The sequence below is a fragment of the Balaenoptera ricei genome, chromosome X, assembly GCF_028023285.1.
Source record: "Balaenoptera ricei isolate mBalRic1 chromosome X, mBalRic1.hap2, whole genome shotgun sequence".
Lineage (NCBI taxonomy): Eukaryota > Metazoa > Chordata > Mammalia > Artiodactyla > Balaenopteridae > Balaenoptera > Balaenoptera ricei.
Genome location: NC_082660.1, coordinates 27,059,084 through 27,074,605, shown reverse-complemented (window position 1 = coordinate 27,074,605; position 15,522 = coordinate 27,059,084). Strand labels below are relative to the sequence as shown.

The 15,522-nt window shown below is 39.6% G+C and overlaps 2 protein-coding genes across 2 annotated transcripts in view; one reads left to right on the top strand and one right to left on the bottom strand.

The window, feature by feature from the left end:
• IL1RAPL1 (interleukin 1 receptor accessory protein like 1) overlaps positions 1-15,522 on the bottom strand; it is a 709,594-nt gene that overhangs the window by 566,320 nt on the left and 127,752 nt on the right. The window lies entirely within an intron of this gene.
• Positions 10,649-13,899, top strand: LOC132357549 (transcription factor SPT20 homolog). Its single transcript, XM_059911101.1, has 3 exons — positions 10,649-12,377; positions 13,338-13,718; positions 13,826-13,899. The coding sequence occupies exons 1-3, from the start codon at positions 10,649-10,651 to the stop codon at positions 13,897-13,899; spliced, it is 2,184 nt and encodes a 727-aa protein (XP_059767084.1).

The window sequence follows — 15,522 nt, the reverse complement described above, 5'->3', positions numbered from 1 at the left end:
TTTCTTCATAACAATCACAAGTTGTAATTACCTGTTTTCCCTTATTTTGCTGCCTCCGCTGTTAATATGTATTCTTCTCATAATAGGTAAAATGAGAGAGTTAGCTGTATGCTGTTTGAATTCTTAAAGGCATATTTTTTTTTTTTTTTCACACACACACACTGTATTTTATTTTTACAAGAGATAAATCGACTGACACCAAGCATTGTACATGGATGACCACAACAAAAGCAACAATGATTGCAATTACCAAACATGAAACACACTCATACTATGTCATAGTATTGACATTCAGTCCAGTAATCCTCCACTGTAACAAGGCATATATTTTTAACAAGGTAAAATTCACACAACATAAAATTAACTGTTTGAAAGTGCACAGTGAAGTGTCATTTAGTACATCCATAATGTTGTGCAGCCATCACCTCTATCTTATTCTAAGACATTTTCATCATTCCAGAAGGAAATCCATACCCATTAGCAATCACTCCCCATTTCTCCATCCCCATAGCCCCTGACAACCACCAATCTGCTTTCTGTCTTTATGGATTTGCTTACTTGGAATATTTCATGTAAAAGAAATCATACAATATGTGGACTTTTGTGTCTGGTTTATTTCACTTAGCATAATATGTTCAAGGTTCATTCCTGCTACAGTATGTATCTGTACTTCATTCCTTTTTTGGCTTAATAATAGCCTATTGTATGGATATATCATATTTAGTTTCTTGGTATACAAGCTGATGAACATTTGGGTTTGTTTCCACATTTTGGCTATTAAGAATAATGCTGCTATGAACATTCACCTACAAGTATTTGTTTGAGTGAATGAACTATTAGTTAATGGCTACGAAGTTCTGATTTATTTTTTGCTTAATCCCTCTAAACAACCCTCACCTACATCCTACTGCACTACTTTTCCCTCCTCTCCCTGTATGCTTCTTTGACATAGCACACACTTCTTGACAGTGGATGTGGTAAGCAAATGTCTCTTCCAGGCCAGGCAAAAACTATAACACAGCTATAAAGACTTCCTGGCAATGAATAGCTACTTGCAACCACCTGATTATCTCTTCCCACCCTGCATACAACAGACCTTCTTTTCAGCGTAGTTGATCTTCTTGATTTGAAAGATATCCCACTACTGGGCATATACCCTGAGAAAACCATAATTCTAAAAGAGTCATGTACCACAATGTTCACTGAAGCTCTATTTACAATAGCCAGGACATGGAAGCAACCTAAATGTCCATCGACAGAGGAATGGATAAAGAAGATGTGGTACATATATACAATGGAATACTACTCAGCCATAAAAAGGAACGAAATTGGGTCATTTTTAGAGACGTGGATGGACCTAGAGACTGTCATACGGAGTGAAGTAAGTCAGAAAGAGAAAAATAGATATCGTATATTAACACATATATGTGGAATCTGAAAAAATTGGTATAGACGATCTTATTTACAAAGCAGAAATAGAGACACAGATGTAGAGAACAAACGTATGGATACCAAGGGGGAAAGAGGGGGTGGGATGAACTGGGAGATTGGGATTGACATATACACACTATTGATACTACGTATAAAATAGATAACTAATGAGAACCTACTTTATAGCACAGGGAGCTGTACTCAATGCTCTGTGGTGACCTAACTAGGAAGGAAATCCAAAAAAGATTTACGTATACATATATCTCCTCTTTGCTGTACAGTAGAAACTAACACAACATTGTAAAGCAACTATACTCCAATAAAAATTAAAAACAAAAACCAAAAAACCCAATACTGTATTGTATACTTGAAAGTTGCTAAGAGAGTAGATCCTAGATGTTCTCACAACAGAAAAAAAGGAAAAGAAGTTAAATATGTGAAGTGATGGATGTGTTAACTAATCATATTGTGGTAATTATTTCACAGTCTGTCTGTATATCAAACTGTCATGTTGTACACCTTAAACTAACACAATGCTATGTGTCAACTGTATCTCAATAAACCTGGAAGAAAATAAAAAAGATAAATAAATTTTAAAAAAAAGATAAGGGAAAGATAAGGGAACAGAAATATAAATGTGTGAGCCACATTTGCGTCAGTTGCAAATCACTTTTTTCTCTCCAAGCGTCACACAGGCAGTTTTTTCTAACGTGATTATAATAGTTCTTGTACTATTAAATCTTGCTCCTAGAATGTTGTGGAGAAGAGGTGAACCAGGATCCAGACACATGGCTAATCCTGCACCCCACCTCTCATTTTACAATGAAAATTCCAGGGAAACCTCCAACAGAGTAAAAGAAAGTCTACACTGATCTTTAAAGAAGACAGAGAACTACCAGAGTTTGCTGAAATTTACCCATGTACAAATAGATTTTTCAGTTATATTAATTTTCTGAAATTTAAAAACGTATCAATATTTTTTCTGCTACTGTGTGTAAACCAAATCTGGACAATGTCAGCAAATAGCTGCTATAAATCAGTGATTTTTTTTCTACTAATACTTCTCTAAATATTTTTGGAATATAATAATGGCATACGTTTTATTCACTTTTGCTTTGCGGGTCAGTATTTCCTGATAATAGCTTGGCTTTCCTTGACTTCAAAATAAAAATATAAGTGATAAGTAAAATTAACTGTGAAGATGGTAAATAAACTTAGTGATAATGGGCATTTATATTGTATACTTAACTACATATAGGAGACAAAAACTGAATCTATTCCATAAAATCGACCAAGGTGCATATTTCCAGACTCTGGAGACTGGTGTAATTTTGAAGACACAGTGTTTACTGAAATTTGCAGTCCGAGTTCTCATGTGGAGTGACTTCTTTGAACTCAGCATATTTAGAAAGTGGGCCAACTTCTACAGACACAAAGAAGATAGAACAGTGTATCTGTATCCGGGAAAACTATTCCTCACTCAAGAAAGGTTTGGGGGAAATGGAAATGGAAGCTAGATATTCTCCTTGAAGAAGAGATTGCAGCCACCTTCCTGAATTTACATGTTCATAGCACCGAGTGCTCCAATTTGAAGATAACATGTGAGATCTTGCTTGCTTTTCCATCGCTTCCTAACGTCATATTTTTCAAGTCTTTCCCCTCCTTTTCTGTTGTTATGGTTTGAGGCAGTTTCCTTCTATGTAAATTCAGCATATTGCCTCTTAAACTTCTCATAGCAAAGGCAAGCCATTTCACAGAAACTAAACAAAACCATTAAGCCCAGCAGGGGACACTCAACATAATACAGGAATGAATATATTAACTATCATTTATTAGAAGAGTGAATTAAATATCATTTATTGAGCATTTAAAATGCATTAATTCAGTCAATACATATTTATTGAGCAAAGACTATGTGCTTGGCCCAGCTGGGGATAAAGCAGTGAATATACACAGTATTTGGTTTTATGACACTTATATTCTACTGAGAGGAAACGGTGGGGGAAAGAACATTGCGCAAAAAGCTTTATACAATACTACTTCACACCCATTATGATAACTATTAAAAAAAAAGAGGAAAACAAGTTTTGGCGAAGATATGGAGAAGTTGGAACCCTTGTGCATTACTGGTGGGAATGTAAAATAGTGCAGCTGCTATGGAAAACCAGTTTGGAGGTTCTTCAAAAAGTTAAACAAAGAATTACCATATGATCCAGCAATGCCACTCCTAGTTATATACCTAAAAGAATTGAAAGCAGAGATGTATACAGATACTTGTACAACAATGTTCATAACAGCATTACTCACAATAGCCAAAAGGTGCAAACAACTCAAATGTCCACCAAAAGATGAAGGAATAAACAAAACATGGTATATACATACAATATTATTTGGACTTTAAAAGAATGAAATTCTTATACTTGTAACAACATGGATGAAGCCTGAAAACATTATGCTAAGTGAAATAAGTCAAGACACAAAAGGACAAATATTGTATGACTCCATTTATATAATATACCTAGAATAGGAAAATTCCTAGAGATAAAATTAGAATAGCAGTTACCCTGTGCTGCGGGGGGGAGGAAGGAATGGGCAATTACTGTTTAATGGGTACAGAGTTTCTGTTTGGGATGATGAAAAATATCTAGAAATGGACAGTGGTGATGATTGAGCAACACTGTGAATGTAATTAATGCCGCTAAATTGTACAATTAAAAATGGTTAAAATGGTAAATTTTAGGTTATGTATACTTTACCACAATAAAAAATTAAATTTTACATTTTATATGGGAGAATCTTATGATATGTGAATTATATCTCAATAAAGCTATCGTTTTAAAAAATCTTTATATGCATTACCTCATTTAATCTCCCTCTATATAATCTCATTTAACCCTCACTTTAAATACCAACTCTCCATTGTGTCCTGTATTTGTATCTCCATCTCACCTCTATATGAACTCTAGATTTATATATCCAGTTGCCTATTTATCATACTCAATTGAAATCTAAAAAATTTCTTTAGATCTAACATGACCCACAAATAAATCTTTACTTCTACCCTCAAATCTACTCTTACCCTAGTCTCCCCTATCTCACTGATAAACACACCATTCACCTAGTTGCTCAAGCAAAATAGCTAGAAGCCCTTTGAAACACTAGTCTTACCCCAATGGAACTAGTGTGACGCCAGTGAGGGGGTGCTCAAAAATTAAGGTAAATATTATCTAAATGCAATTTTGAATAAAATCAAATTAATACAAAAAATCCATGAAAACAATAAAGGCTTATAATTCTTTAGTATACCACTCTATTTTATATCTATCCTATCAATTGTCACTAATTGATATTTTCCTGATTTTATTTCTTTATATAGGTATATATTTTCCCTTCCATACAGTGTAAGTACCATGGGAAAGGGAGTCTTATCTGCTTGTTTACCACTTTATCCCATAAATATGTCCTCCATTTCCCAGGCTCTCCTGCCAACTGACTTCCAGGTTGGATTTTTCCAAGAGAGGATCTGTTGTTTCAGCTTCTGGATTTGGTAACACCACTTCCTTCCTTTCTTCTTCCCTTCAGACATAGGGGTGGTTGCTAACCCCTGGACTGCCTATGTCCTGCCATTTCAGTTCTTCTAACATATTTATAGCCCATTTACCACATTAAATTCTCCCTACTGAACTGCTTATAAATAATTTGGTTTAGCTGAGTAGATCCTGGCCTATACAGTGGTTTAGGAAACAAATATCCAAGTGCTTAATCTACATTATACATAAATTCCTACAAGTCTCCCAGGAGGTTAAAAAAAAAAAAAGAGGTAAACAAATTATATTTCTACATTTGCAAATATTACATATAACACTCTTTAAACATGGTGCATTTAATAAATTAAGCTGCTTTTGCATTTTCCTATCTATGATGAAAGCCTTTTATTTCTATATCGAAAACAAAAACGGGGGGGGGGGATCAGAATTAAACTGTGAGTTAATTTAATTTAAAGGCAGAATTAGATGTTTTTGGGAAGAGACTTCTTTATTCTATATAATTTATGCACATTTCACAGTTGATTTCTTTTCAATACTTTTTAGGCAACTTTAGTATCAATTCCAGTCAACTGCAATTTTTAGATTTTTCTGACTAGAAAGAAGAGCCATTAAGCTGAATCACCTACAGTTCACTAAAAGAACAAATGGTTTAAATAGGCCATTTTCAGAGAAAAGGAAATGGGCTAATGATTTGTATATCTTTATAAATATAAACATGGTAGAATGTGACAATTATACTACAGATTCTTGTCAACAAAGAATACAGGAATAAAATACTTCACACTCGGGTAGGCAGAATGTAATGCCATGGAGTGATATTAGAGATATGATTAAAAGTTAAAAGCAAAATATGAATGGGTCGCCTCTTTATCAAAATGTGATAAAGAATACAAAAAGAGGACATTTGCAAGGGCAGAAGAATCCACTAACAAGCTGTGTGATCATGGACAAATAACTTATCTTCCCTGAACTTCAGTTACCTGATCATAAAATTATAAGGATACTTAACCTCACAGAGTTGTTGTGAGAAGTAAATAACATCCTGATATAAAAACACTTCCTAATGGACAAACTGTTACATAGTATGTTTTACTGATGTTACCATTTTCTGCTCTGATGGTTTAACGGCTTAGATTTTCAACCTCACTGCATCTCTTGAATCTTCACACTTACGCCTGATGTTCTTCCACATCCTCTTCATTCTTCATAATATTTTCACCACTGGTTAAATATGGAATTTATATCAAGGTCACCACTTTTTAAAAGCTTAAGCTCCTTTCCAGCCGCAACTCATAAAAGAGATAAATCCTATAGCTCTTTATATTTAATCTCCTTATCCTACTGCAAATATAGCCCTCCTCCAATTCTGTTCTCCAGATCTAACTTTTCATTTTTATACAAAGGCTCAATATGAATAGAACACTCTTTCTGGGAGTGAAGTCTCATACATTTTGATATTCAGTTACACTTGTCTCATATTATCGCCAGAAAGAGCTGCCATTGATGTGAAGGCCTCCCTAGATGCAGCAGTAGGGAGATAGATAAATGAATGAATGAATGAATAAATAAATAAATAAATAAATAAATAAATAAATAAATAGATCAACACATCACCACGAATGAGGGCTTGTTATTAGCTCTGCTCTCTTAGTTTTAGAGGAATGAATCACCAAGGGGATTCTAGAACTGGATAGTTAAATATTTGCGGATGTCAACATAGAACAGATATTTTGAAATTCAGTATTTTCAGAAGTACGGGTCATATGTAAAACACTTATCCCTAGTCAGAGGGGAGGTGGAATAATTACACAGGAGACTTTGTAACAGTCAGCTGTCAAAATACTTTTCTGCCAATACTATAAGATTATCTCTCATGTTCTTCTCACATGAAACAACTGTTACAAAGTACTGAAAATGGCTCTACTGTATACATGATTTCCAGCCACAAAATCTGCTTTTTCCTTAAAAGTCCGTTATGATAATAGCAAGCAAGAAAACAAAAGGGAGAGAGAACTCTTGTGGAATGGAGGAATTCAACCATGTTAAATTCAATCTTATCAGGATGCAGGGTTTTCCCAAATTATTCTTCATACATACATGAAGAATATCATAATGATTAACTAGACATCTTTTCCTTGAGTGCTTTCTCAAAGCTACAATTTATGTAACAGCACTGTAATCATTCCCACTCTCAAAACCCTTCTGTTCACTAGCCTATTAAATACAACAGTAATTGACCACCTTGGTGACTAATTTGCAAAAGCTATTACATTGCTTCTGGCTTCTAGTTTTCTTTATTAATATGGATTTATTTGTATCCAAATTGTACAAAGCATCGCTGCATAATTTGACTTTGCAGTTACTGATGTCTTTATTTACCATTTATTAAGTCTATAACGTATAAAGCACATAACATGAATAAGTTATTAATCTGAATTGTGGCTTTGGGTATGTTAGTTTCTCATGTGTTGAATAAAAGTCTACATGAGGGCTTACATCCTTCCCCAAAATTCCAAAATAATATTATTGATAATATCATTATGCACGTTATATTTCCGTGATCTATGGGTGCATTATTGACAGATTTTACACAGAGATATTCTATGTTCATGTGCATGTGTGTGTCCTCTATATCTACCTGTGATTTACCTCCTTCCCTTCACTAATAAAAATGTTTCAGTGGTAGTGTGAACTATTTTCCTCACTTTCTCAACACAGGCCCATCCCTTTCTCTACTATGGTCTGAGTTTCTCCACTAGTATTTCTCAGAAAATGTTGTTACTAGAGTTATCAATAACCTGGCTTTCCTCCGTTATCTGGGTTGAGCACAATATGAAAATTTAGTTTTATTTATGTCCATTCATCTTGAGTTTTTATCAGAGGGTATTTTCCTTTTGTGCCTCGATTCATTTTCTCATTTCCCCTTAAACACCAGAATTTCCTTAGGTTTTTGTCCATTTTATTTGCTTCCTCTTGAGCACTTTTATGTTACCTATTTAGAATGAAAAATTGCTGCACCCCACTGATGGATCCAGTTGTGTGCTAGTGGTGTACAAAGTAACAGGGTAAATGTTGCACTTTCTAAAAATAAATTGAAAAGTATGTAAATTGTCAATGAGTACACTCCAATGGTGAAAAATCCCCACCTATGAGCCCCAGCCACCCTGAAGCCAATCCTGGGGGGCAAATCCTATCACTAGGTTCTTTGTTATCCACAGGAATTGGACCAATTAACACCCTCAACAACAATGTTTGAGAGGGCCTGTTTCCTCATACCATTAGCTAACATGGTAAGCTATGAAGTATTTTCATCTCTGGCAATCTAATAGGTAGAGATATGGTCTTTTATTTTTGTCTTAACTTGCAATTCTATTAATTGTGAGGTTGAAGATTTTTTCATATACTTAAACAGCGTTTGTATTCCTTATTTTGTGACCTGTCATCTTGACTTTTTACTTCTCCTGGGTTAATGATCTTATTTTTATTAATCTGTAAGAGACTTCTGAGGTCAAACTCTGAGATGGGAAATACTGAGAAATGATTTGAGACCAGGTATATTAGAGCACTGGTTACTGGGAAATCAAAAGAAAGGGATATAGAAAAAGCACAGGACCAGAGGTGTTCATCCCTTCTTAGGAAGAGTGAGGTACCTTCGAGAGGAAACATGTGCTTCTAAGACTTAGTGGTGAAGGGAAAAAAGGAACTGACTGAAGATAAAGGGCTCTAATGAACGAAGACTGTGACAAAGAATCAGAAGAAATCAGACTTGTGAAAAAATGTACAATTTGTTAAAAATACCACCACAACCACCAACATTAACAATAATAAAATCTATGTATCGTAATGGCAGCAAAAGAAGGTGACCTTAAAATATGAAATCAAGTAAGCCATGCAATCTCCCTACCCTATCCACTTCAAAGTGTCTTCTATTGCTGGTTCAGGGGGAAAAAAAGCCAAAAAATGAGAATCGATTCAGCAGATGAAACCACTGCAGAACACATCTGCACACGTCCAAACCCACACTTGCACAAAGCAGAGGAAAAATTTAACTTGACACTCCAACAGGAATTTTATACTTAAATAAGCATTGCAGAATTGGAATCATAAACTTTTTTTTTAAACTTCAAAGACAAAAGAACAAACAACATGAAGTATGAAACAGGAGCTAGTCAAACTCAGGAGAAACGGGGAATAAATGAGGATTAAATTACAAAGCACCTATGATAGGCAGACTTGCTAAAATGGCCAGTGAAATATGGTCCACTCTAATTCTCAGAACATGTGAAAATAATGAGTTACCACTCCTGTCATTATAGTACATTATGTGGCACCATAACTTAAAATAGGGACTATTATCCTGGATTATCCACATGGGCCCTTAGAAGCATAGAATCTTCTCCAGCTGGTGACAGAAGAGGAAGTCAGAGGTGCGAGAAGCATAAACAGGATTCAACATGCCATCACTGGCTTGAGTATGGAGGAAGACACTTGCCAAAGAATGGGAGCAACTTTTAACAGCTGAGAGTGGCCCCTGACAGACAACTGGCAAAAAAAAAAAAAAAAAGGAAATTTAATCCTATAACCACATCTGACTTTGGCCAACTACTTGAATGAGCTTACAAGTGGATTGTTCTCCAGATCCTCCAGTTAAGAAGCCTAGCCCAGGCAAATTTGATTTTGGACTTCTGAGACCCTAAACTGACACTGCTCTGTGTTCTGACTTGCAGAACTATGAGGGGGAAAACAAACAAACAAAAAAAACAGGTGTTGTTTTAAGCCACCAAGTTCGTGGTAATTTGTTATGGCAGCAATACAAAACTAATACAGTTCCAGAGGGAGAAGAGGTATACCCACAATTAACATAGGATCATAAAGGATAGACCAGAAAAGAGACAGGAAAATAAAGTAATACAAAAAGCTTTAGAAAGAATATGATAGAAAAGGCAGGACGAGATTATCCGACATACTTATAAGTGAAATCCTTGAAGGGAAAAAAGCAAATCAAAGAAACAGAAGAAAGATTTTCAGACAATGATTCAAGAAAACTCTGCTGAAATAAAAGTTCTGAATTTACATATTACAAAAGTAATAACACTGCCTCGATTCCTAAAAAACATTTTTTGCGTTTACCTTGCACAACTGCACAGACTGGATACGGATGCCTGGCCTGACTCTCCAGTAGGAAGTACAGGTAGGAGAACAGTGCAGGCTAAAGGACAGCCCACTGCGCAGGCGCGCACAGCACGCAGACGCCCGCACAGCACGCAGACGCCCGCACAGCACGCAGACGCCTGCACAGCACGCAGACGCCCGCACAGCACGCAGACGCCTGCACAGCACGCAGACGCGCGCAGGCGCACGGAAACCCGTCTAGCCCCATGTCGATTTCTGGCTTAGCCAAGACCAACGACGCAAGGTGAGGCCAGACCTATCTCAGAGGCTGCCGCCCCTACAGATATAGGAGTTTTCAGAAACTCACAAGAATTTTGTGTAGCACTTCCTTGGAGGCGGGTTTCTTGGTGTCCGTACTGAAGTTAGGCTGGTGGTTCCACTGTGGAGTTGGGGCAGCTTGCAGAACTACACATACATATGAAAGACGCGATTTTCACCTGCTTCATCAATAACGCTTAACGTTTTCTCTTCTTTTAGGGCCCCTATTTTGTACCAAAATGCAACAGTCTCTAGAAGGAGCTTTGGATCATGCGGAGTATGTCATTGCAAGTGCCCAACAGAGACCTCCAAAAAGGCAATACTCATCTAATGGGGAAAAGTCTCTCTATGAAAAACTTTATGACATTTATGTTGAAGAATGTGAAAAGGAGCCTGAGGTTACGGAGGAATTAAGAAGCAATGTGAACCTGTTAGAGAAGCTTCTTAGGAGAGAGTCGTTGCCGTGTTTGGTGGTCAACCTGTACCCAGGAAAAGAGGGCTATTCGCTGATGCTCAAGGGGGAACATGGATCGTCTGCAGAGACCATTCGACTGCCCTATGAAGAAGGGGAATTGCTCGAATACTTGGATGCAGAAGAATTACCTCCTGTTTTGGTGGATTTCCTGGAAAAGTCTCAGGTTAACGTTTTTCATCGTGGGTGTGTCATAGCAGAAATACGGGACTACAGGCAGTCCAGCGGCAGGGAACCTCCCCATTACCAAAGCAGGCATATTCTCCTACGTCCCACGATGCAGACTTTAGCCTGCGATGTAGAGGCCATAGCCAGCGATAATCAGAATTGGACCCAGGAGGACAAACTTTTGCTTGAGAGCCAACTGATCTTAGCTACAGCTGAACCACTGTGTCTAGACCCTTCTATATCAGTGGTCTGCACTGAAAACAGACTGCTCTATAACAAACAAAAGCTGAACACTCTTCCCATGAAAAGGAACTTCAAGAGGCATTCTATGGCCTCTCTGAATCGGCAGCAGGAGCTGTCTCGTCCACCTCCTCCTGAGCTAAGAGCCCTGACTTCCTGCAAAAGAATAAGAGAAAGTAAAACAGGTGGGAATCCCGGCCTCAAAACTTTTAAAGCAGGAAGTTGTGTAGATACGTGGAAACAGAGACCCTGTGACTTGGCCGTACCTTCTCAAGTGGACGTGGAGAAATATGCTAAAGGGAATAAGTCTGTCAAATATGATGACTCACAATCAACAGTCTGTCCAACCCATGAGGTACAAGATGGTTCTGTAATTGGGTGTGAAGAGGGCAGTCAGTCCCAGACAACAAAGCTGACCTTGCAGTCGCTTAATGATCCATTTATCTCTGGAAAAAGAAGCTCCCATAAAAAAGTCAGATGTGAGAGACAGCTGTCTCCCCCGCAATCCTCCACAGATGACCATTTCTATAGTTTCGTGCCAGGGCCAAAGACTGATGTGGGGAGGGTGGTCAGTCAGTCCAAGGAATTGGTCCAAAAGAGCGGCCAATGTCCAGTGCAGGTATCACACAGCTCCGGCGACTCAGCTGGTCTCAGGCAACCTTCTCCAGGGAAAGAACCAGAACAGCCTAAGACTGGGTCGGTTCAGTCTTCAGTGCCGAACAAGGGAGCCAAACATCCACCTCCACCCATCACACTTCCCTTGAACTCAGGAAGGAGCTCCAGTGGTGACAGTTTCACTTCACAGCAGGCAAGCAGCTCTCATAAATCTCCATCTCCTGCCCCTGCTCCTAAGCCACCAAGTCCTTCCCAGAAATTCTCTGCGGAGGTGAATCGAGTTAGCTTGCTTCCTGCCACGGCCCTGTCCACTGCGGGCTCATCACAAAGGACCCAAGTTTTGGCCAGCTCATTTGGCCTGAAGAGCATCAGAATGGTGCACTCTGGTGAAGGACGCCAGGCCTCGGTGAGAGGCTCCAAGCCCATGCAGGACTCTACCACCGGGGCCACAGCTCCTGCAGTAATCACGCTCCGTCAACTGCCCACAGGGATCAAGCCTGGCCCCCTGCCCACAGGGATCAGACCTGGCCACCTGTCTACAGAGATCAAGCCTAGCCCCCTGCCTGGAGGAATCACTCTTGGCCACCAACCAACAGGGATCAAGCCTGACCCCCTGGCCACAGGGATCAGACCTGGCCACCTGTCTACAGGGAGCAAGCCCGGCCCCCTGCCTGGAGGAATCACTCTTGGCCACCAACCAACAGGGATCAGACCTGGCCATCTGTCTACACGGCGCAAGCTCAGCCCCTTGCCCAGAGGAATCAGGCTTGACCACCAACCAACAGGGACCAAGCCTGGCCCCCTGCCCACAGGGATCAGACCTGGCCATCTGTCTACAGGGAGCAAGCCCAGCCCCTTGCCCAGAGGAATCAGGCTTGACCACCAACCAACAGGGATCAAGCCTGGCCCCCTGCCCACAGGGATCAAGCCCGGCCCCCTGTCTACACGGCGCAAGCCCAGCCCCTTGCCCAGAGGAATCAGGCTTGACCACCAACCAACAGGGATCAAGCCCAGCCTCCAGCCCACAGGGATCAAGCCCGGCCCCCTGTCTACAGGGATCAAGCCTAGCCCCCTGCCTGGAGAAATCACTCTTGGCCACCAACCAACAGGGATCAAGCCCAGCCTCCAGCCCACAGGGATCAAGCCCGGCCCCCTGTCTACAGGGATCAAGCCTAGCCCCCTGCCTGGAGAAATCACTCTTGGCCACCAACCAACAGGGAACAAGCCTGGCTCCCTGCCCACAGGGATCAGACCTGGCCATCTGTCTACACGGCGCAAGCCCAGCCCCTTGCCCAGAGGAATCAGGCTTGACCACCAACCAACAGGGATCAAGCCCAGCCTCCAGCCCACAGGGATCAAGCCCGGCCCCCTGTCTACAGGGATCAAGCCTAGCCCCCTGCCTGGAGAAATCACTCTTGGCCACCAACCAACAGGGATCAAGACTGGCCAGCAGCCTGCAGGCGCTCAGCCACCAAATGTGCTGCCTGCTGCACCACCGGCTCCTTCTCAAGGAGGTGTTCAAATTATTGTTAAAAAAGCTTCCAGTCTCAGGCCCTTAGCTCTACTCCAGCTTCCACCAGACTCACTCCTTTTGAACACCCAGCAGCAGGCCAAGGAGCAGCCACAGCAGCAGTGCTTCTACCACCTGATTCCACAGCAACAACTTCAACAACCCACAACTTCGCATCCTCAGCAGCCAGTGCCACAGGCTCCTGTACAAGGTTCGGTCAGTCAGAGAGCCAACCTACCTGCTCGGCAAGCGACGGCCATTAACCTCAATGAAGTGGAGGATTTTCTGCAGCCCCAGGTAGCTGTGTTGTCTCAGCTGGGCTCTGCCCAGAGTCACCCCGGGCCAAACCTCCCTCAGCAGGGATCTCAGCTCTCCTCTGCCTTGCAGCTGCAGCCACAGCCTCAGCCAATACGGTTCAAAATCTTGCAGCGCTCAGTGGCTGTGACAACAGTAGCAGCCCAGACAGCTCAGCCCCCTCCACCTAGTGAGCATACAGCAAGCCAGTCAGAAGGTAAAATGAAGAGAAGCACACCAATCCCTCCAAAGCCCTGAGTCTTGCATTACTTTTTAATCTTTTTTAAAACAACACAAGAGCATTGGGTCAAAGGGTTTCTAAGTTTTCACTCCATTTTGGTGTTTAATGTCTCAGTATTTTACATTGGTAGGTGTACAAATTATACAAAAGCACAATTCTATGCGTTTTTTTTTTAAAAAAAACAGGGAAATGATTTACTGAAAAACAAAAAATGGGCTATGGCGCTAACCACCATGTCAGAATCCCATCTCTGCAATTTACTGACCTCAAGCCTATTGCCTGACTTCTCTGAATCTCCATTTCCTTGTTCATAAACATGTAAATCGTTATATCTACTTTTTAAGTTTATTGTCAGGGTTAATGTAAGATATATTAAATATTGAAATTCAAGTTAACTTTAAATTAAATTAATAAAATATTAAATATTTGAAAGAAATAAGCATAAGTACTTAAGCTGAAAATAAACTATAGTAATAATATTAGTGCAAATGATAGTTTTGTTACATTATATAAAAGTCAACTTTATGATCAATGGCAAATATGCCATGGAAGTTTAATTCCTCAAAAAAAACCCCACACACCAGACTTAAAAATAAGCAAAAATATATATATTTATATATGCATTTCTTAGGTTTTCAAATTAAATATATGTAATTAAATATTTATTATTACTATACATTCCTTAGGTTTTCAAATTATATCTTTATATATTATATATTATTATTATCATATGTATATTCTTTAGGTTCCTTATATTTATATATTCCTTATTTCTTTTTTTAAAAATTTATTTGTTTAGTTATTTATCTATTTATTTATTTATTTTTGGCTGCTTTGGGTCTTCGTTGCTGCTTAGTGTGGGCTCTCTCTAGTTGCAGTGAGCAGGGGCCACTCCTTGCTGTGGTGCACAGGCTTCTCATTGTGGTGGCTTCTCTTGCTGCGGAGCATGGGCTCTAGGCACACGGGCTTCAGTAGTTGTGGCACGAGGGCTTCAGTAGTTGTGGCTCACGGGCTCTAGAACGCAGGCTCAGTAGTTGTGGCACACGGGGCCAGTTGCTCTGCGGCATGTGGGATCCTCCCGGACCAGGGCTCGAACCCGTGTCCCCTGCATTGGCAGGCAGATTCTTAACTGCTGCACCACCAGGGAAGCCCTCCTTATTTTTTATAGTTGTATATTTCTTAGGTTTTCAAATTACGTACAAATAATTAAATATATTATTATATATTCCTTAGGTTTTCAAATTATACATATAGGTAAAGATTTTAATCCTTTCTTAATAACAGTAGCTTTTTACTCTAACTAGATGCACTACATGGTGAGTTCTCTCTCTGTCTGATAAAACTAAATGCATTAGGCATTTGTAATTCGTTCTTCAGTAATTGAGGGACGATTTGGATATATAACTCAATATCATTTGCCAGACAATATTCTTCAAATGTATTATTCATGTGGTGCTTATTATTTTGCAAACACTTCATAGTATACAAATGCACCTGCTGTCTGCCATTCATCTTGCTCCTCTATTCTGTCTCAATTATTTTGTCTCCATCACACAGGATAATAATCACAAGA

What these genes read in the sequence shown, in the direction of transcription:
- LOC132357549 (XM_059911101.1), top strand. Translation starts at nt 10,649, where the DNA reads ATGCAACAGTCTCTAGAAGGAGCTTTGGATCATGCGGAGTATGTCATT. An exon ending in TCCTGCAGTAATCACGCTCC is followed by an intron (nt 12,378 to 13,337) that starts GTCAACTGCCCA and finishes ACCAACCAACAG; the next exon opens with GGATCAAGACTGGCCAGCAG. An exon ending in TCTGCAGCCCCAGGTAGCTG is followed by an intron (nt 13,719 to 13,825) that starts TGTTGTCTCAGC and finishes CCTCAGCCAATA; the next exon opens with CGGTTCAAAATCTTGCAGCG.